Source organism: Lipophrys pholis (genome assembly GCF_963383615.2).
Source record: "Lipophrys pholis genome assembly, chromosome: 22".
Taxonomy (NCBI): Eukaryota; Metazoa; Chordata; class Actinopteri; order Blenniiformes; family Blenniidae; genus Lipophrys; species Lipophrys pholis.
The window spans coordinates 21,182,231-21,202,408 of record NC_137644.1 but is presented as its reverse complement, the minus strand read 5'-3'; the positions used below and the strand labels follow the sequence as shown (position 1 = coordinate 21,202,408).

The following is a 20,178-nucleotide window of genomic DNA, read 5'->3' as shown; positions in this document are numbered from 1 at the left end:
CCCCCTAACCCCCTAACCCTCTAACCCCTCTAACCCCCTAACCCCCTAACCCTCAACCCTCTAACCCTCTAACCCCCTAACCCTCTAACCCCTCTAACCCCCTAACCCTCTAACCCTCTAACCCCCTAACCCTCAACCCTCTAACCCCCTAACCCTCAACCCTCTAACCCTCTAACCCCCTAACCCTCTAACCCTAACCCTGGATGGGTTACCTGACCCTCTAACCCTAACCCTCTAACCCCCTAACCCTAACCCTGGATGGGTTACCTGACCCTCTAACCCTAACCCTCTAACCCCCTAACCCTCTAACACCCTAACCCTCTAACCCTAACCCTGGATGGGTTACCTGACCCTCTAACCCCCTAACCCTAACCCTCTAACCCTCTAACCCCCTAACCCTCTAACCCCCTAACCCTCTAACCCCTCTAACCCCCTAACCCTCTAACCCTAACCCTCTAACCCCCTAACCCTAACCCTCTAACCCTCTAACCCCCTAACCCTAACCCTCTAACCCTCTAACCCCCTAACCCTCTAACCCCTCTAACCCCCTAACCCTCTAACCCTAACCCTCTAACCCTAACCCTCTAACCCCCTAACCCCTCTAACCCCCTAACCCTAACCCTGGATGGGTTACCTGACCCTCTAACCCTAACCCTCTAACCCCCTAACCCTCTAACACCCTAACCCTCTAACCCTAACCCTGGATGGGTTACCTGACCCTCTAACCCCCTAACCCTAACCCTCTAACCCTCTAACCCCCTAACCCTCTAACCCTAACCCTCTAACCCTCTAACCCCCTAACCCCTCTAACCCCCTAACCCTCTAACCCCCTAACCCTCTAACCCCTCTAACCCCCTAACCCTAACCCTGGAACAATCAGGGGCCGACCTCCATGTTCTCCCTGTGGCTGCATCACATTTCATTTCAAATCAGAGGACGGACGGAGGGACGGACGGAGGGACGGATGGAGGGACGGACGGAGGGACGGATGGAGGGACGGACATACAGTTTCCTGAGTCCTGTACATAGGTAGTTTACCACCATCCAGTGTGGAGTGAATGAATCATGCAATGTAAAACGAGTGTCCTGAAAGGAGCTAAATAAATAAAACCCATGCATTATTATTATTTTTATAAGAAACAAAAAACCTACTGAAATACTGAATGTAGCCTGCAGGTGGCGCCACAGGACTATTGTGGCACCAAAGGCTGTGAGTACTGAGTAGATAAAGCCTGCCTGATTCAGGTTGTGGCTCTGGTGCTTTTCTGCAGGTCCCGTCTTCACTCAGTCCAAAAGAAGAACGTCCTCTAATGGCAGGTCCCGTCTTCACTCAGTCCAACAGAAGCACGTCCTCTAATGGCAGGTCCTGTCTTCACTCAGTCCAACAGAAGAACATCCTCTAATGGCAGGTCCTGTCTTCACTCAGTCCAACAGAAGCACGTCCTCTAATGGCAGGTCCCGTCTTCACTCAGTCCAACAGAAGAACGTCCTCTAATGGCAGGTCCCGTCTTCACTCAGTCCAACAGAAGAACGTCCTCTAATGGCAGGTCCCGTCTTCACTCAGTCCAACAGAAGCACGTCCTCTAATGGCAGGTCCCGTCTTCACTCAGTCCAACAGAAGAACGTCCTCTAATGGCAGGTCCCGTCTTCACTCAGTCCAACAGAAGCACGTCCTCTAATGGCAGGTCCCGTCTTCACTCAGTCCAACAGAAGCACGTCCTCTAATGGCAGGTCCCGTCTTCACTCAGTCCAACAGAAGCACGTCCTCTAATGGCAGGTCCCGTCTTCACTCAGTCCAACAGAAGAACGTCCTCTAATGGCAGGTCCCGTCTTCACTCAGTCCAACAGAAGAACGTCCTCTAATGGCAGGTCCTGTCTTCACTCAGTCCAACAGAAGCACGTCCTCTAATGGCAGGTCCTGTCTTCACTCAGTCCAACAGAAGCACGTCCTCTAATGGCAGGTCCTGTCTTCACTCAGTCCAACAGAAGCACGTCCTCTAATGGCAGGTCCTGTCTTCACTCAGTCCAACAGAAGCACGTCCTCTAATGGCAGGTCCTGTCTTCACTCAGTCCAACAGAAGCACGTCCTCTAATGGCAGGTCCCGTCTTCACTCAGTCCAACAGAAGAACGTCCTCTAATGGCAGGTCCCGTCTTCACTCAGTCCAACAGAAGAACGTCCTCTAATGGCAGGTCCCGTCTTCACTCAGTCCAACAGAAGAACGTCCTCTAATGGCAGGTCCTGTCTTCACTCAGTCCAACAGAAGCACGTCCTCTAATGGCAGGTCCTGTCTTCACTCAGTCCAACAGAAGCACGTCCTCTAATGGCAGGTCCTGTCTTCACTCAGTCCAACAGAAGCACGTCCTCTAATGGCAGGTCCTGTCTTCACTCAGTCCAACAGAAGCACGTCCTCTAATGGCAGGTCCCGTCTTCACTCAGTCCAACAGAAGAACGTCCTCTAATGGCAGGTCCCGTCTTCACTCAGTCCAACAGAAGAACGTCCTCTAATGGCAGGTCCCGTCTTCACTCAGTCCAACAGAAGCACGTCCTCTAATGGCAGGTCCCGTCTTCACTCAGTCCAACAGAAGCACGTCCTCTAATGGCAGGTCCCGTCTTCACTCAGTCCAACAGAAGCACGTCCTCTAATGGCAGGTCCCGTCTTCACTCAGTCCAACAGAAGAACGTCCTCTAATGGCAGGTCCCGTCTTCACTCAGTCCAACAGAAGCACGTCCTCTAATGGCAGGTCCCGTCTTCACTCAGTCCAACAGAAGCACGTCCTCTAATGGCAGGTCCTGTCTTCACTCAGTCCAACAGAAGCACGTCCTCTAATGGCAGGTCCTGTCTTCACTCAGTCCAACAGAAGCACGTCCTCTAATGGCAGGTCCTGTCTTCACTCAGTCCAACAGAAGCACGTCCTCTAATGGCAGGTCCCGTCTTCACTCAGTCCAACAGAAGAACGTCCTCTAATGGCAGGTCCTGTCTTCACTCAGTCCAACAGAAGAACGTCCTCTAATGGCAGGTCCTGTCTTCACTCAGTCCAACAGAAGCACGTCCTCTAATGGCAGGTCCTGTCTTCACTCAGTCCAACAGAAGCACGTCCTCTAATGGCAGGTCCTGTCTTCACTCAGTCCAACAGAAGCACGTCCTCTAATGGCAGGTCCTGTCTTCACTCAGTCCAACAGAAGCACGTCCTCTAATGGCAGGTCCCGTCTTCACTCAGTCCAACAGAAGAACGTCCTCTAATGGCAGGTCCCGTCTTCACTCAGTCCAACAGAAGAACGTCCTCTAATGGCAGGTCCCGTCTTCACTCAGTCCAACAGAAGCACGTCCTCTAATGGCAGGTCCCGTCTTCACTCAGTCCAACAGAAGCACGTCCTCTAATGGCAGGTCCCGTCTTCACTCAGTCCAACAGAAGCACGTCCTCTAATGGCAGGTCCCGTCTTCACTCAGTCCAACAGAAGCACGTCCTCTAATGGCAGGTCCTGTCTTCACTCAGTCCAACAGAAGAACGTCCTCTAATGGCAGGTCCTGTCTTCACTCAGTCCAACAGAAGAACGTCCTCTAATGGCAGGTCATCATGAGACAGGGTTTATTAAGGACGTCCTCTCACACTGAGAACAGCAGCGGTCATCAGTCCTTTGGGAGTGTTGCTGAAGGAGTCAGAGAGAAACTTCCTGCCTCTGCAGCTTCTCATCCTCAGGCACATTCAAGAAGTGAAAGATGCTTTTCCTGCTTTATTGTTCCTCAGAATCAGGGAGTCAAACAGCCGGTTCACAAGCTAGAACTGTCCCAATGGACACGGAGGATTCGGAGCGTAGTGTTTGATTGGCTCCGGGCGTTTAGTGTTTCATGCTTCTTAAGACTGGATGATGGTTTCTGCACCAACATGTGGCTTCATGCAGCGTCTCTACGCCGTGACTGTCGGGGACAAACCGGCTCTTAAAGGGAGAACAAAGCTTTGGAACGATCCAAACTCCTGAAGGCCGGCACACACTGCAGGACAACTGGGACAATGTTAGTCCTGATCTCCTCCTGAACATCTGGAGCACAGGCCCGATTGTCGGATGTCTGATTTTCCTGCGGTGTGGGGTGTTAAGAGCGATTTTGTCGGTCCGATCCGCTCGGAAGGTCTTGTAAGGAGAGATTGTAGATCATGAACATGTTCAGGATTTGCGAGGAGAAATCCTGTAGTGTGTGTTCTGCTAGAGAGGAACCGGCGAAAACCCAGCAGCTCAAAGCAACACTGCTGCTGCAGCCAGAACCAGAACCTTCCTGACTGTTAATGCTGACTTCAGGAGATTATACAATATCAGTTCATTGGTCAGTATAAGCAGACCTGCACGGTGCTGTGATCACTCACTTTATTATTCCTCACTGCTCCTCTTTTACTTTACCTCCACTGGTTCTGAGGCGGAGGTTCTGAGGAGGAGGTTCTGAGGCGGAGGTTCTGAGGAGGAGGTTCCTCCGTGTCAGTGGGTTTCCTGTTGGAATATTAATTCATCACCGTGACGACAGGAGAAGTTCTGCTTCCATTAATTCATGGTTCTGCAGTTCTGTCAGCGTCAGCATTATTATTAAGATCATTATTCCAGATCAACCCTCCTGGAGCCAAACAGACCTGGAACCAGAACCAGAACCAGAACCAGAACCAGAACCAGAACCAGAACCTCCTTCAGAGCCTCAGTGACCAGGATTTATTGGGTTTCCGTCAAACAGATTGTATTCTCAGCTCCGGAGTTAAACATCAGAGTACCGTACTGTGTGGAGCGATTAATAAAGTATTTTAATTCTAATCTATTCTATTCTTTCAGAATTGCTTGAAAAATTCTGGAAAAGACGTATGAAACCTCTAAAATCAGGTCCAAAAACATCTGGAAATGTAATGAAACGTTTATCATAAATTGTAATTGATACTTCATAAATACGTCACAAGTCATTTTGTTTGTACGTTTAGAAACTGCCCCAAGGTGCTTTATTTTGAAAGCCAGCAGAATCCATCCGACAGCACTGAGGTGCTTTATTTTGAAAGCCAGCAGAATCCGTGGCCTCCTGGGGCACCCTGCATGTGGATATTCAGCAGACTAACCCACTTCCATCCACTCAACTGATGATTGAAAAGGTTTATAGTTTCTTTCTATGAACCCTTCTGGTGATCAATATGTTCCTCTCCTCCACTTCTCCTTCTGTCGGCTCTCCTCTCTCCCTTCTTCCTCTCCTCTCTCCCTTCCTCCTCTCCTCTCTCCCTTCTTCCTCTCCTCTCTCCCTTCCTCCTCTCCTCTCTCCCATCTTCCTCTCCTCTCTCCCTTCCTCCTCTCCTCTCTCCCTTCCTCCTCTCCTCTCTCCCATCTTCCTCTCCTCTCTCCCTTCCTCCTCTCCTCTCTCCCTTCTTCCTCTCCTCTCTCCCTTCCTCCTCTCCTCTCTCCCTTCTTCCTCTCCTCTCTCCCTTCATCCTCTCCTCCACTTCTCCTTCTGTCGGCTCTCCTCTCTCCCTTCTTCCTCTCCTCTCTCCCTTCCTCCTCTCTTCTCTCCCTTCCTCCTCTCCTCTCTCCCATCTTCCTCTCCTCTCTCCCTTCTTCCTCTCCTCTCTCCCTTCTTCCTCTCCTCTCCCTTCTTCCTCTCCTCTCTCCCATCTTCCTCTCCCCCTTCTTCCTCTCCTCTCTCCCTTCCTCCTCTCCTCTCTCCCATCTTCCTCTCCTCTCTCCCTTCTTCCTCTCCTCTCTCCCTTCCTCCTCTCCTCTCTCCCTTCCTCCTCTCTTCTCTCCCTTCCTCCTCTCCTCTCTCCCTTCCTCCTCTCCTCTCTCCCATCTTCCTCTCCTCTCTCCCTTCTTCCTCTCCTCTCTCCCTTCCTCCTCTCTTCTCTCCCTTCCTCCTCTCCTCTCTCCCATCTTCCTCTCCTCCTTCCTCCTCTCCTCTCTCCCTTCTTCCTCTCCTCTCTCCCTTCCTCCTCTCTTCTCTCCCTTCATCCTCTCCTCTCTCCCATCTTCCTCCTCTCCTCTCTCCCTTCTTCCTCTCCTCTCTCCCATCTTCCTCTCCTCTCTCCCATCTTCCTCTCCTCTCTCCCTTCTTCCTCTCCTCTCTCCCATCTTCCTCTCCTCTCTCCCTTCTTCCTCTCCTCTCTCCCTTCTTCCTCTCCTCTCCCTTCTTCCTCTCCTCTCTCCCATCTTCCTCTCCCCCTTCTTCCTCTCCTCTCTCCCTTCCTCCTCTCCTCTCTCCCTTCTTCCTCTCCTCTCTCCCATCTTCCTCTCCTCTCTCCCTTCTTCCTCTCCTCTCTCCCTTCCTCCTCTCCTCTCTCCCTTCCTCCTCTCTTCTCTCCCTTCCTCCTCTCCTCTCTCCCTTCCTCCTCTCCTCTCTCCCATCTTCCTCTCCTCTCTCCCTTCTTCCTCTCCTCTCTCCCTTCCTCCTCTCTTCTCTCCCTTCCTCCTCTCCTCTCTCCCATCTTCCTCTCCTCCTTCCTCCTCTCCTCTCTCCCTTCTTCCTCTCTTCTCTCCCTTCATCCTCTCCTCTCTCCCATCTTCCTCCTCTCCTCTCTCCCTTCTTCCTCTCCTCTCTCCCATCTTCCTCTCCTCTCTCCCATCTTCCTCTCCTCTCTCCCATCTTCCTCTCCTCTCTCCCTTCTTCCTCTCCTCTCTCCCATCTTCCTCTCCTCTCTCCCATCTTCCTCTCCTCTCTCCCTTCTTCCTCTCCTCTCTCCCATCTTCCTCTCCTCTCTCCCTTCTTCCTCTCCTCTCTCCCATCTTCCTCTCCTCTCTCCCTTCTTCCTCTCCTCTCTCCCTTCTTCCTCTCCTCAGCAACCTATCGTCAGCAGGACACTTCAGCTTTGGCTGGTACATTGAGCTTCTGTTCATGAAGGCCAGACTCCACATGGTAAACTGTCTTTAGAAACACAGGCAGCTCTTATTGTGACGACAGACTAATTATTTATGTTGTTGGTTTGGAACCTTCTGTAAGTATCTGAAAAATATGAAAAGCACAATTCCCATACATGTTTTTCAAAAAAGGACAACTGGAACTTCAAATGTCTCTTTTTCCACTGAGGAAGTAAAGAGAAGAAACCCCCTCCTCATGAGTCGTTTTCATTTTTCAAAGGAAATGTAAAGTCAGCTCTGGGTGTCCCGCCCCCCATCTCGCTGTTTGGAGCTCTGTAAAGTCAGCTCTGGGTGTCCGTCCCCGTCCCCCATCTCACTGTGACCCTGTTTGGAGCTCTGTAAAGTCAGCTCTGGGTGTCCCCCCCCCCCCCCCCATCTCACTGTGACCCTGTTTGGAGCTCTGGCAGAGGACATTGGCTCTCCAACACACTTCCTTCATCTCTGCCCAGTTGCTGATAAAGATCAACAATCTGGCTGCTCTATTTCTAGCGGTGATCTTACAGGCGGGGAGAGGAGACGTTCCCCAGGTGCTGTTTGCTTCCGTCTGGTTCAGAACAAGTACCAGGCTTGTGGGCCCGGTGTCGTCGGCCATGTTTCATGGTGTGTGATGAACGGCCTCATTAGAGCAGCATGAACCAACTCAACACCAGACCGATTGGAGCGTCCCTGCAGCTCTGGCGGTGGAATGAGTCCCGTCACCAAACTCAGTGTTCTCAGAGTGAACCTACCAGGTGACCTGATGCCTCACTTCAACGTGTGATGAGAAATAAACCAGGGAGTTGACTTTGTCTAGTGATTCGGAAATATCAAACCAGTAAAACTCACTGACACACCAGTAAAACTCACAGTAAAACTCACTGACACACCAGTAAAACTCACTGACACACCAGTAAAACTCACCGACACACCAGTAAAACTCACCGACACACCAGTAAAACTCACAGTAAAACTCACAGTAAAACTCACTGACACACCAGTAAAACTCACCGACACACCAGTAAAACTCACTGACACACCAATAAAACTCACAGTAAAACTCACTGACACACCAATAAAACTCACAGTAAAACTCACAGTAAAACTCACCGACACACCAGTAAAACTCACTGACACACCAGTAAAACTCACCAACACACCAATAAAACTCACTGACACACCAATAAAACTCACTGACACACCAGTAAAACTCACCGACACACCAGTAAAACTCACTGACACACCAGTAAAACTCACCGACACACCAGTAAAACTCACCAACACACCAGTAAAACTCACCGACACACCAGTAAAACTCACCAACACACCAATAAAACTCACCGACACTCCAGTAAAACTCACCAACACACCAGTAAAACTCACTGACACACCAGTAAAACTCACCAACACACCAGTAAAACTCACTGACACTCCAGTAAAACTCACCAACACACCAGTAAAACTCACTGACACTCCAGTAAAACTCACCAACACACCAGTAAAACTCACCAACACACCAGTAAAACTCACTGACACTCCAGTAAAACTCACCAACACACCAGTAAAACTCACCAACACACCAGTAAAACTCACCAACACACCAGTAAAACTCACCGACACACCAGTAAAACTCACCAACACACCAGTAAAACTCACCGACACACCAGTAAAACTCACCAACACACCAGTAAAACTCACCGACACACCAGTAAAACTCACCGACACACCAGTAAAACTCACCGACACACCAGTAAAACTCACCAACACACCAGGAAGAAAGAAACCAAAAGTGATGAAGAAAGAGGGAATGAAATCAGAGCAACAGGCAGCGTCTCCATGCAGATCATGTGTCAAACATTTCATTTAAATAATTGTATTATCATCTTACCTTTCATTGGAACTGAAGTTCCTCCGCTGATCTTTGAGTTCTTCCCTCTTCCTCCAGTACCAAGTTACTGCAGGTGTGTGAAGGATGGTCCAATCAGAGAGCAGCAGGTGAACACCTCCTTACCTGCTGGATTCCACTCATTTATTATTAAAGCTGAGACAGTGAGCTGCCATGCCGTCACTTCCTGGTTTACTGACCCGCCCTCCTCTGATTGGCTGAGGGACAGAATTCCATCCAGTGATTGGCTGAAGCCTGAAGCCTATTTTTATATTTATATTAAAACTGAAATCGTGAAATCCTCGACAGTCAAGTCCAAGTCACATGACTCCAGTTCTCATCTCTGTTGTCTTTAACCAAACCGGATTCCTCATTGCTTTCCTCGGTAACGGGAGGGATTGCCAATACATTTTATACTTTACTCATAAAAGTACTTCAGTAAAGTACGAGAAAAATTAAACTACCTTTTTCAAAACTAGTTGTAAAATTACATATTACTTAAATAAACTACTCAATTACAGTAATGTCAGTAAATGTAATTCATTACTTTCCACCTCTGCATATTGTTTTCTATACACGGGAGTAAATGCAACAATTTCTGAAATGAAAACACAAAATCACATCCCTGAAATCCCTTAAAATGTCAAGGTTGAAGTCTAACTCATTGTTGAATCCCTCAGAATAATCTATCAGTCAAAACATTCTTTTTATTCCAGTTACTCTGATTCCAGTTACATTGATTCCAGTTACTCTGATTCCAGTTGGTAGAACTCCTCCTGGTACAGACGGACACAAGTGGTTTCCTCACTGATGGTTTATTGAATCAGGAGACTCGATGCACTGACACGCCACCATGAAAACTTAGAAACACAGACAAGACAACAAGGAGCTTTAAATGAAAATAAAGACGATCGACAAGCAAAACTTGGTCCACAAATAAACAGACAAATGCAATTCCTCCTTTCTTCTCTCTTCTTTTGACTTGGACTTACTTTGAAACTTTGGTGTCAGTCCCACGCCTCATCACACTTCCTACATAAGATCGCTTCTTCTCTTTATCTCCTCTCGGCACACAAAGGCTCACTTGGTATTACTGCGCCCCCTGGTGGAACTCAACCATAACAAAAAAACACACACAAAATACATGGGAATGAAAATGTGGCAGTTCCACTCCCAGCAAGTCTTACACTTCTTACTGTGGGGTTTCTATCCCTTAAATCAAACTGACATATCATGTGAACATGAAAAATAACTAAAACCTTCACCTGCTTCCAGCAAAACAATAACCTTGTGTATTGGTCTTTCTCATGAAACGTCTTGGTCGGGAGTTTACCATGGTTGCCATATGTCCTTTCACTAACCAAAACTTCATATCTTTTCCAGGATAAACACCTGTGACTTTGGCTTCCATTCATTACGTGGTGTAGAGAATCACAACATCCTTTATCTTCACATCTCTTCTGTGTGCATTCCATTTCTGTCAAATATTCTTTCCTCCAGCGGATCCAAACTCACTGGCCAAATGTTGTACTCTTCTCCATCTCCTTTGAAGATACAAGTCTTCTTTGATGAACTCTCCTGGTGGAGGTTGAACAGTTGTTGACTACATAGTAAGAATGTGGTTGGGCGTTAACGGTTCAGGGCCTGTTGGATCGTTCAAATGTTCCACAGAGAGTGGCCTACTGATGATAACTTGGTACAACAGGGTTCTCAAAGATGTACTGTGGAGCCTCTTTGCTGACTGATCAAGAATAGCTGAAAGAACCCTACGGGTGGTCCTTATCTGCCTTTCCCTCTCTGCCAATGTGGCTTTCTGATGGGGCATTCATGAGAAATTCACATCCAGGTACTTTGACTTTCTCCTGGTCCTTATCTCTCATGTGATTTGCAAACGCTCTCTGTGCACCAACAAAACTGGTTCCTCTGTCGCACCTCAGTTTATATTCCCTCTGATTGCAATGAACGCTAGCAAAGCATTGAGGAATGCTTCAATATGTTAGTATGAGTCCATATCTCTTGAGCTCTTTTTGTCCATCTTTGATGTAAATCAGTCCAAAACCATCCATTACAACATCAGTAAAGGGTGGAGTAGGTTCTGTCCGGTCCACTGGCCACCCTCCCAGACTTTGGTTCTCGGTTTTCCTTCTGTATTTGCGACACCTGACACATTTGAAGATATGTGATGAAACTGCACGGCTGCTTCCAAGGATCCACCCACCGTCCATTCATCGTCACTTCGCCACTTTGGTGTTGAAGCTTTGAATGATAATATCTGATTAGTAAAGTTAATATATCACTGTTCTCGGGGAGTATTGCTGGATGCTTCACATGTGGGTGTAGCACTGCTCGACTGAAACGGGCGCCAACTCAGAGGATCCGTCTTCATCCAGAAATGAGCCTAATTTTGTCGTTGACCACCTTTGGTCTTTGAAACTGTTTTCTTTGACTTCAGACTCTTCATATCTTCTGCGAGAGCTTGTTCTTGAACGGGTTGAATGACAAACAGTACTGTTTTATGTATTTCTTCCAAACTTGTGCTTTCTTTGGTTTTTGTATGTTTCTTGACTTTTGTTCTCCAGAGTGTGAGTGCCTTTATCAATCTGGTCCAGTCTGAAAGGTTCTCCAATCTGTTGAGAATAGGTCGCTCTTCTTTTGCATCTCTGGTCCAAAGGCCTGGCGTAGTTCTGGATCATTTTGTTTGACCTCTCTCACCTTGGTATCTTGATCCGGTAGGTTCCTTTCCCAGAGGAACGATGGTCCCTTGAACCAATCACAGGCCTGAGTTGAGCTGCAGTTAAGCCTCGAGAAGCAGAGTCTGCAGGGTTCTGCTCTGACGCGATGCGTCCACTGTCCTGCTCTGGTGCTTGTCTTGATTCTTTGTATGTGATTAGCTCCAAACACTTGAAACCTTCTGGCATCATTCTTTGTGTCGCCGAGAACGATGGTGGAATCTGTCCAGAAAAACTCTGGAGTGTTTGAAATTTATACTCTGAGTAGATCGATGACTCTAACTGCAACTGCAACAACTGCTGCTGAGAGCTCGAGTCGGGGGATAGTGGTGACACTCGTGGGTGAGACTCTTGACTTGGCCATTGCTAAGCAACAGTGGACTTGATGTGATTGGTTAATGACTCGAAGCTAAGTACATATATCCATATCCATATCCACTCACACCGGCATGTGAAAAGTGATGAAGCTCGTAGCTTTTGACTTCTGCAGGAATGAAACATCTTTCAATCTGTACGTCGGTTAAACTTGGAAGATCTGTGATCCAGGACTCCCACTGGGGTTCTGGGTGCCCTGGAAGTTCTTGACCCCAGTAATCTTTATTTCTGCACATTTTTTGGAGAATCTGCTTGCCTAGAAGGACAAACGGTGCGATAAAGCCTAAGGGATGGTAAATTGGGGCCACGGTGGAAAGTACAGCTCTTCTTGTCAGTGGGTTCGACTTGACTTGAACTCTGAACTTGAAAGTGTCTGATGTGATGGAACATTCTACTCCAAGAGTCTTTCAATGCGTAGTAAACTGAGAAAAATGTCCATGTCTTTTACTGAGGCATGCTCTTCTTCTGGAATAGTTGACATAGCACTTCCATTATTTGACACAAACTTGTGGAGTCTTAACTTTCCTGTAGAGCACAGCTTTCTTGAGTCTTTGATAAGTTGAATGGCTTCACTTGCCAAACCATCATGGACATAAAAGTTTCTGTGTATGAAGTGTATGGCGTTGTCTTGGAATCAACCTCGTCCTTGGGCTGCGAGGTGTTTCAGGCTGAAGTTGGCGCCGCCTGGAGAAGACTCTGCTCCACATAGAGGAACTCTCATTCCATAGACTGCTGGTCAAACTTCCAACTCTCCCTCCTCCTACCAAAGAAAACTGAAGTAATCCTGATACTCCTTTTTGACGTGGAAATGGTGAAACATTCGCTCTATATCACACATGAATTGGCAGAACTTTTGCGAAAACGACAAAGAATGCCCACCAAAGTGTTGGTCAGGTCAGGACCAGTCAACAGGTGGTCGTTAAGAGGGGTGTCTTAGTACTTAGCAGAGGCATGAAATACTACTGTGATCTGTCCTGGTTGGTGGGGGTGATAGACCCCATGGTGTGGGATGAACCATGCAGGACTGTTTTTCATTGGGGACCTTTTCTGCGTCACCTCTTGAGATGATGTCATTCATGAAGTTTGTGTAGTCGTTGCAGTAAGTTTTCTTTTCCAGACACTTCAAGCGATGTATTACACACATCTTGCGGTTTGGTAACTTGGGTCTTTCATCACGAAGTGGTAATGGTGTCTCATAATGGTTGCATTTGTTTTGTTTGATGATTTCTCTGAGCCGTGTGAGAAACTTTAAATCTTCTTGAGACAGAATTGTCCTCCATGGCCTTTTCAGAGAAATCAGCCTCGAGTGCTTCGATAATGTCTGAAGGAGTGACGTCAGTTACCATTGTTCTGGTTCCATAGTGGACCTTGTTCTGAAGCGTTACAGATGGCTTGAGCTCTGGAATGACCTTTTTAACAATCATGCGATGACTGATTCCAATCATGTCTCCGTAGTTCCAACCCAGACCTGTGTGCTGAGCGTCCGGCTGGCCTTCTTTGCCTGACACAGTTTCTCTTGGGAGGAGAACTCGGGAGCAGTCGTATCCAATCAACAATCCAACTTCACAATCTTGCAGAGGTGCAAATTCTGATTGTAGGTGTTCCAAATGTGGCCATGCCTTTGCCGTCTTATCCGTTGGAATGTGAGCTTTATTGGCTGGAATAAACTCTTGCGTGTATGTTGGAGGTAGAGTGATTCTCTGGCTGGAGGTAAAACCATCAACGTGAAGATCTTGTAGTCTGGGAAGCCATAGTCCATAGTTCCAGTTTGACAGCTTCTTGGTGTGTCTCTAGCGAGTCTGCACCTTCACTGAGAACAAAAGTTGTATCACATTGGGAGTGCAGTAATGCGTCTACAAGGATTTCTTTGGGTTTTGCAGAAGATGAAATCCAAACCTGACCGACTGCAGCTGTTTGTTATTTTCTAGATCTGTAACTCAGTTTATCATAGCTGTGGCTGAAACTTGTTGCTCTTGAACTTGATTAGTTTGACTTTGTCTTTAGTTACTTGGCTTAAAGGAGTCACACCACACAACTTTCCAACACTTTCACATGGTTCCTATTGCTCCAAAAACATTGTATTCAAGGTTTTGTGCCCCAAATCCAGCTTGCCCTTGATTTCCAGCTGTTTACAGATTCCATCATTAGAGCTGCATTCAGAATCTGCTGGGTTCAGGGAGCTGGGCTGGCTCCGCCCACATGCCCATCCTGGGAGGAGGAGGAGGTGCTTCCTCTCCTGGTGCCATGTGCCATTGTTTACATTCTATCTGTCACTAGTTATGAAGAAAGGCTGTTTGTGATCCAGAAGGAGAAGCTCCTGAAGAGGTTCAGCCTCTGCTGCTGCAGCAGGACGTTTCAGGAGGTTCGTGGAACTGATTGGTTCTGAATGGCTTCATTAGCTGCACTCAATATTTCCTTTACAAACAAATGGGCTGTAATAAATGACTATTCAGACCAGCCTGAACTGATTCTCTGGATAACTGCACACAGCTCACCTCTCTACTGTGGAGATACTGGTACACCTCAGTACTCATAGTTCTACTGTGGAGATACTGGTACACCTCAGTACTCATAGTTCTACTGTGGAGATACTGGTACACCGCAGTACTCATAGTTCTACTGTGTAGATACTGGTACACCTCAGTACTCTGAAAGTGAAGTTCCCACAGTCTTTTCTCAGTCGTCCTCTCTGGTTAGAATTAAAACAAGATGAGGCAACATGATGCCGTCGATCATCTCAGCTCAGTTTTCATGTTTTCCCACTTTAATATCGTGGTACCAGTGTAGTTTGTTCCCTTTGATGGTACTTCTACAGATGAGATCAAACCACTGCGCCTCCGTCCACCACAATGTCATCTTCAGAATGCTTAAGACAAAATACAGAAGACGAGAGAATTGAAAGTGGGCGTAGCTGAATAAGGTGAGCTGGAATCATTTAAACTCATAAAGATGTTTTGGTATATCTTTGTCTTGAGGTACATTTATTACACAGTGTTAATGTGCCTATAAGATGGTAGTACAAATAAAAGAAATTCTGGAATAAATTCCTTTAAAAATACTTTAAAAAGCTCATTTACTCACTTTAAAATATCAATTCCAAGCTCTGCCCTCCACCCCCCTGTCACTTCCATTAACCCTCACCCCTCCAAACCCCACTGCATGCTCATTTATTCGTTTTGTACATGATTATCTTTGGGCTGATTTTATACCCTAAAGGTTTTCTGGATCAGTAACAAAAGAATAAAATAACTCGTGGCCCCTCGTCCCTCTATTCTTTAGAGCTGCCCCTGCTTCACAAATGCAGGGAATGAAATGACACTGAGATTGTACCTGCACATGATTTATAGAAATAAATGACAGTATTTCATCCAATGACCCTGGTAATGTGAGTGAAGCAGCTGCTGACCTGTTGAAGCTTCATTCACTCTGTTTGGAGCTGAATTCGTTCCTCCTCTGTGGTGTTGCTTTATTCTGATCCTCCTGATCCTCCTGATCCTCCTGATCCTCCTCCAGCAGGCGGAGAGAAATCAGCCACGTAATGACGTGCAAGGTGGGGTTTTCTTGTTTGTTATTTGAGGGACTCTTGCTTGTTGCGTTCCAGGATTGTGAGGAACGAGCTCGACGCTGACGGAGCGCTCGTGCGTCTTGGAGAGGGGCAGGACGCAGCGCAGCGCGCGGCGCGGCGCGGTGCAGCGTGGCGCAGTCTGACTGGAGATCTCCAAGAGGACGGACTGTGGGACACAAACACAGAACCAAAACATGATGGACGCTCTCGTCGGATTCGGGAAGAGTCGCGCCAGCGGCGGCTGAGAGGATCCGGAGGATTGCGGGTGTGTGTGTGCGCGCGCGCCTTGCGCTCGCCGCTGCCGTCGCCAACTTCCCCCGCTTTGCATCAAGTCATGTCTGAAACGGAGCGATGGGCAAGTTTGACGACAACGAGAGGATAATCCTCAACGTCGGTGGCACCAGGCACGAGACGTACAAAAGCACCCTGAAGACGCTGCCGGGGACGCGCCTGGCCCTGCTCGCCTCCGACTCGGACCTGGACTCGGTGCTGGATCAGCTGCAACAAGTCCCCGGCTTCATCGAGTACAACTCGCGGACCAACGAGTACTTCTTCGACCGTCACCCGGGCGTCTTCGCCTACGTGCTGAACTACTACCGTACCGGGAAGCTGCACTGCCCGGCGGACGTGTGCGGGCCGCTGTTCGAGGAGGAGCTGTCCTTCTGGGGCATCGATGAGACGGACGTGGAGCCGTGCTGCTGGATGACCTACCGGCAGCACCGGGACGCGGAGGAGGCTCTGGACGTCTTTGAGCTCAACGTGGACACCGGCGAGGACGACGACGAGATCGGGAAGCGGCTTGGGATCGAGGACGTGGCCGTGGACGTGAACGTGAGCCTGTGGAGGAAGTGGCAGCCGGTGATCTGGAATCTATTCGAAGATCCCTACTCGTCCCGGGCGGCCAGGGTGAGCGCGCACAGAGCTGAGACCGCGACACTCCCGTTCACCCCCCAACCCCCCCGACCCCCCCGACCCCCCCACTTCATTCATAAAACACACAGCAGCTCCTCTAACCAGGTGAACAAGTTACTGAACTGTCCTCAAAATCCACCTTCCTGGTCTGAAGCTGATTTGAACAGTTTGGATCATCTGACCTCCAGATGAGCAGATTGTGTGTGTGTGTGTGTGTGTGTGTGTGTGTGTGTGTGTGTGTGTGTGTGTGTGTGTGTGTGTGTGTGTGTTAGGGGTTAGCGTGTGCTGTCCTGCTGCTGATTTTTTCAGAAGTTGCATCTTGAATCTGAAACTGATTTTTAGAAACGTCTCCCTCATAAGACTGAATAAATGTGTGTTTTGTTGCTGGGAATGGATGCAGGTCGGTTCTTTGTGACAGACACACACACACACACACACACACACACACACACACACACACACACACACACACACACACACACACACACACACACACACACACACACACACACACACTGATGCTGGATGTGAGGTCTGGGGGTGATTGAGCTGAAGCCTCTCCATCAGGCCAGCAGGGGGCGCAGCTGAAAGGTCAGGCTGTGTGACGGCAGTGATGCAGCAGCTCTTTGTTATTTGACGTGATTCTAACAAACCACCTTTATCTCCTAATAGTGCTGCTGCACATTTAAAGGAACAGAGACACTGTGCACAAGACTTAAAGCCTTGAGAATAAAAGTTGAACAAGGATACGTTGGGGAGGAAAAAATAGTCAAATCTGTCTCATTTATTTCTGAATTGTGTCTTTGGCAACGAATTGTTTGGTGCTTTTACTCTGAAAGGCTTCAGGTGTGTCTTAGTGTAATATGGTTCATTTAGTGATTTCCTAACTCCTCCCTACGTTCATGTGACCATTCTTTGGCACTGTAGGCAGATGATACAATTTTCTATATATATATGAAATGATTCTTTTGAAAAAAAAATGTTCATCAAATAATATAAATACAAGCCACATTTTAGAGACAACCATGTAAGTAGCATCATTATTTATCTGTATTTATCAAGCAATAGCACTTGACAGGATGATGTGGCTCCTTTCTGGGCCACAATAACAAAGAAAAACATGTATTATTTAGAATTCTAATGTTCTTGATAAGTAAGTTGAAATAAGTAACATGAAATCTTGTGTAGTTTTAATTGTAAAACTGATCATTTTCACTTGAAAATCCAAATAGTTTCCTTGACATTTCCTTGAACCCTTCAAAGAGCTGCCATAAGTGAGATTATTGTCAAGCCCTCGTACGTCCAGCGTGTCTCTTCTTGTTGTAGCAGCGTCTTATGTCCAGCGTGTCTCTTCTTGTTGTAGCAGCGTCTTCATACGTCCAGCATGTCTCTTCTTGTTGTAGCGGCGTCTTCTTATGTCCAGCATGTCTCTTCTTGTTGTAGCAGCGTCTTCATACGTCCAGCGTGTCTCTTCTTGTTGTAGCAGCGTCTTCATACGTCCAGCATGTCTCTTCTTGTTGTAGCGGCGTCTTCTTATGTCCAGCGTGTCTCTTCTTGTTGTAGCAGCGTCTTCATACGTCCAGCATGTCTCTTCTTGCTGTAGCAGCGTCTTCATACGTCCAGCGTGTCTCTTCTTGTTGTAGCAGCGTCTTCATACGTCCAGCATGTCTCTTCTTGTTGTAGCAGCGTCTTCATACGTCCAGCGTGTCTCTTATTGTTGTAGCGGCGTCTTCTTATGTCCAGCGTGTCTCTTCTTGTTGTAGCAGCGTCTTCATACGTCCAGCATGTCTCTTCTTGTTGTAGCAGCGTCTTCATACGTCCAGCATGTCTCTTCTTGTTGTAGCAGCGTCTTCATACGTCCAGCATGTCTCTTCTTGTTGTAGGGGCGTCTTCTTATGTCCAGCATGTCTCTTCTTGTTGTAGCAGCGTCTTCATACGTCCAGCATGTCTCTTCTTGTTGTAGCAGCGTCTTCATACGTCCAGCATGTCTCTTCTTGTTGTAGCAGCGTCTTCATACGTCCAGCATGTCTCTTCTTGTTGTAGGGGCGTCTTCTTATGTCCAGCATGTCTCTTCTTGTTGTAGCAGCGTCTTCATACGTCCAGCATGTCTCTTCTTGTTGTAGCGGCGTCTTCTTATGTCCAGCGTGTCTCTTCTTGTTGTAGCAGCGTCTTCATACGTCCAGCGTGTCTCTTCTTGTTGTAGCAGCGTCTTCATACGTCCAGCGTGTCTCTTCTTGTTGTAGCGGCGTCTTCATACGTCCAGCGTGTCTCTTCTTGTTGTAGCAGCGTCTTCATACGTCCAGCATGTCTCTTCTTGTTGTAGGGGCGTCTTCTTATGTCCAGCGTGTCTCTTCTTGTTGTAGCAGCGTCTTCATACGTCCAGCATGTCTCTTCTTGTTGTAGCGGCGTCTTCTTATGTCCAGCATGTTTCTTCTTGTTGTAGCAGCGTCTTCATACGTCCAGCATGTCTCTTCTTGTTGTAGCAGCGTCTTCATACGTCCAGCATGTCTCTTCTTGTTGTAGCGGCGTCTTCTTATGTCCAGCATGTCTCTTCTTGTTGTAGCAGCGTCTTCATACGTCCAGCGTGTCTCTTCTTGTTGTAGCAGCGTCTTCATACGTCCAGCATGTCTCTTCTTGTTGTAGCGGCGTCTTCGTACGTCCAGCATGTCTCTTCTTGTTGTAGCGGCGTCTTCGTACGTCCAGCATGTCTCTTCTTGTTGTAGCAGCGTCTTCATACGTCCAGCGTGTCTCTTCTTGTTGTAGCAGCGTCTTCATACGTCCAGCGTGTCTCTTCTTGTTGTAGCGGCGTCTTCTTACGTCCAGCGTGTCTCTTTTTGTTGTAGCAGCGTCTTCATACGTCCAGCGTGTCTCTTATTGTTGTAGCGGCGTCTTCTTATGTCCAGCGTGTCTCTTCTTGTTGTAGCAGCGTCTTCATACGTCCAGCATGTCTCTTCTTGTTGTAGCAGCGTCTTCTTATGTCCAGCGTGTCTCTTCTTGTTGTAGCAGCGTCTTCATACGTCCAGCGTGTCTCTTCTTGTTGTAGCAGCGTCTTCATACGTCCAGCATGTCTCTTCTTGTTGTAGCAGCGTCTTCATACGTCCAGCATGTCTCTTCTTGTTGTAGGGGCGTCTTCTTATGTCCAGCATGTCTCTTCTTGTTGTAGCAGCGTCTTCATACGTCCAGCATGTCTCTTCTTGTTGTAGCGGCGTCTTCTTATGTCCAGCGTGTCTCTTCTTGTTGTAGCAGCGTCTTCATACGTCCAGCGTGTCTCTTCTTGTTGTAGCGGCGTCTTCTTATGTCCAGCGTGTCTCTTCTTGTTGTAGCAGCGTCTTCATACGTCCAGCGTGTCTCTTCTTGTTGTAGCGGCGTCTTCTTATGTCCAGCGTGTCTCTTCTTGTTGTAGCAGCGTCTTCATACGTCCAGCATGTCTCTTCTTGTTGTAGCGGCGTCTTCTTATGTCCAGCATGTCTCTTCTTGTTGTAGCAGCGTCTTCATACGTCCAGCGTGTCTCTTCTTGTTGTAGCGGCGTCTTCATACGTCCAGCATGTCTCTTCTTGTTGTAGCAGCGTCTTCATACGTCCAGCGTGTCTCTTCTTGTTGTAGCGGCATCTTCGTACGTCCAGCATGTCTCTTCTTGTTGTAGCAGCGTCTTCATACGTCCAGCGTGTCTCTTCTTGTTGTAGCGGCGTCTTCTTATGTCCAGCATGTCTCTTCTTGTTTTAGCAGCGTCTTCATACGTCCAGCGTGTCTCTTCTTGTTGTAGCGGCGTCTTCTTATGTCCAGCATGTCTCTTCTTGTTTTAGCAGCGTCTTCATACGTCCAGCGTGTCTCTTCTTGTTGTAGCGGCGTCTTCGTACGTCCAGCAAGACA

General features: G+C 47.9%; 1 protein-coding gene across 5 annotated transcripts in view; it reads left to right on the top strand.

Moving 5' to 3' along the window:
- Window positions 1-15,600: 15,600 nt before the first annotated feature.
- The window catches only part of kcnc2 (potassium voltage-gated channel, Shaw-related subfamily, member 2), a gene marked incomplete at its 3' end in the record, with an annotated part of 72,091 nt that continues 67,513 nt past the window's right edge, over window positions 15,601-20,178 (top strand). For all 5 annotated transcript variants that reach the window (XM_080491651.1, XM_080491648.1, XM_080491650.1 and 2 more), the window contains exon 1: window positions 15,601-16,302. In XM_080491651.1, coding sequence (XP_080347777.1) covers window positions 15,748-16,302 — 555 coding nt within the window. In that variant the 5' untranslated portion in view covers window positions 15,601-15,747. The remainder of the gene's footprint in view (window positions 16,303-20,178) is intronic.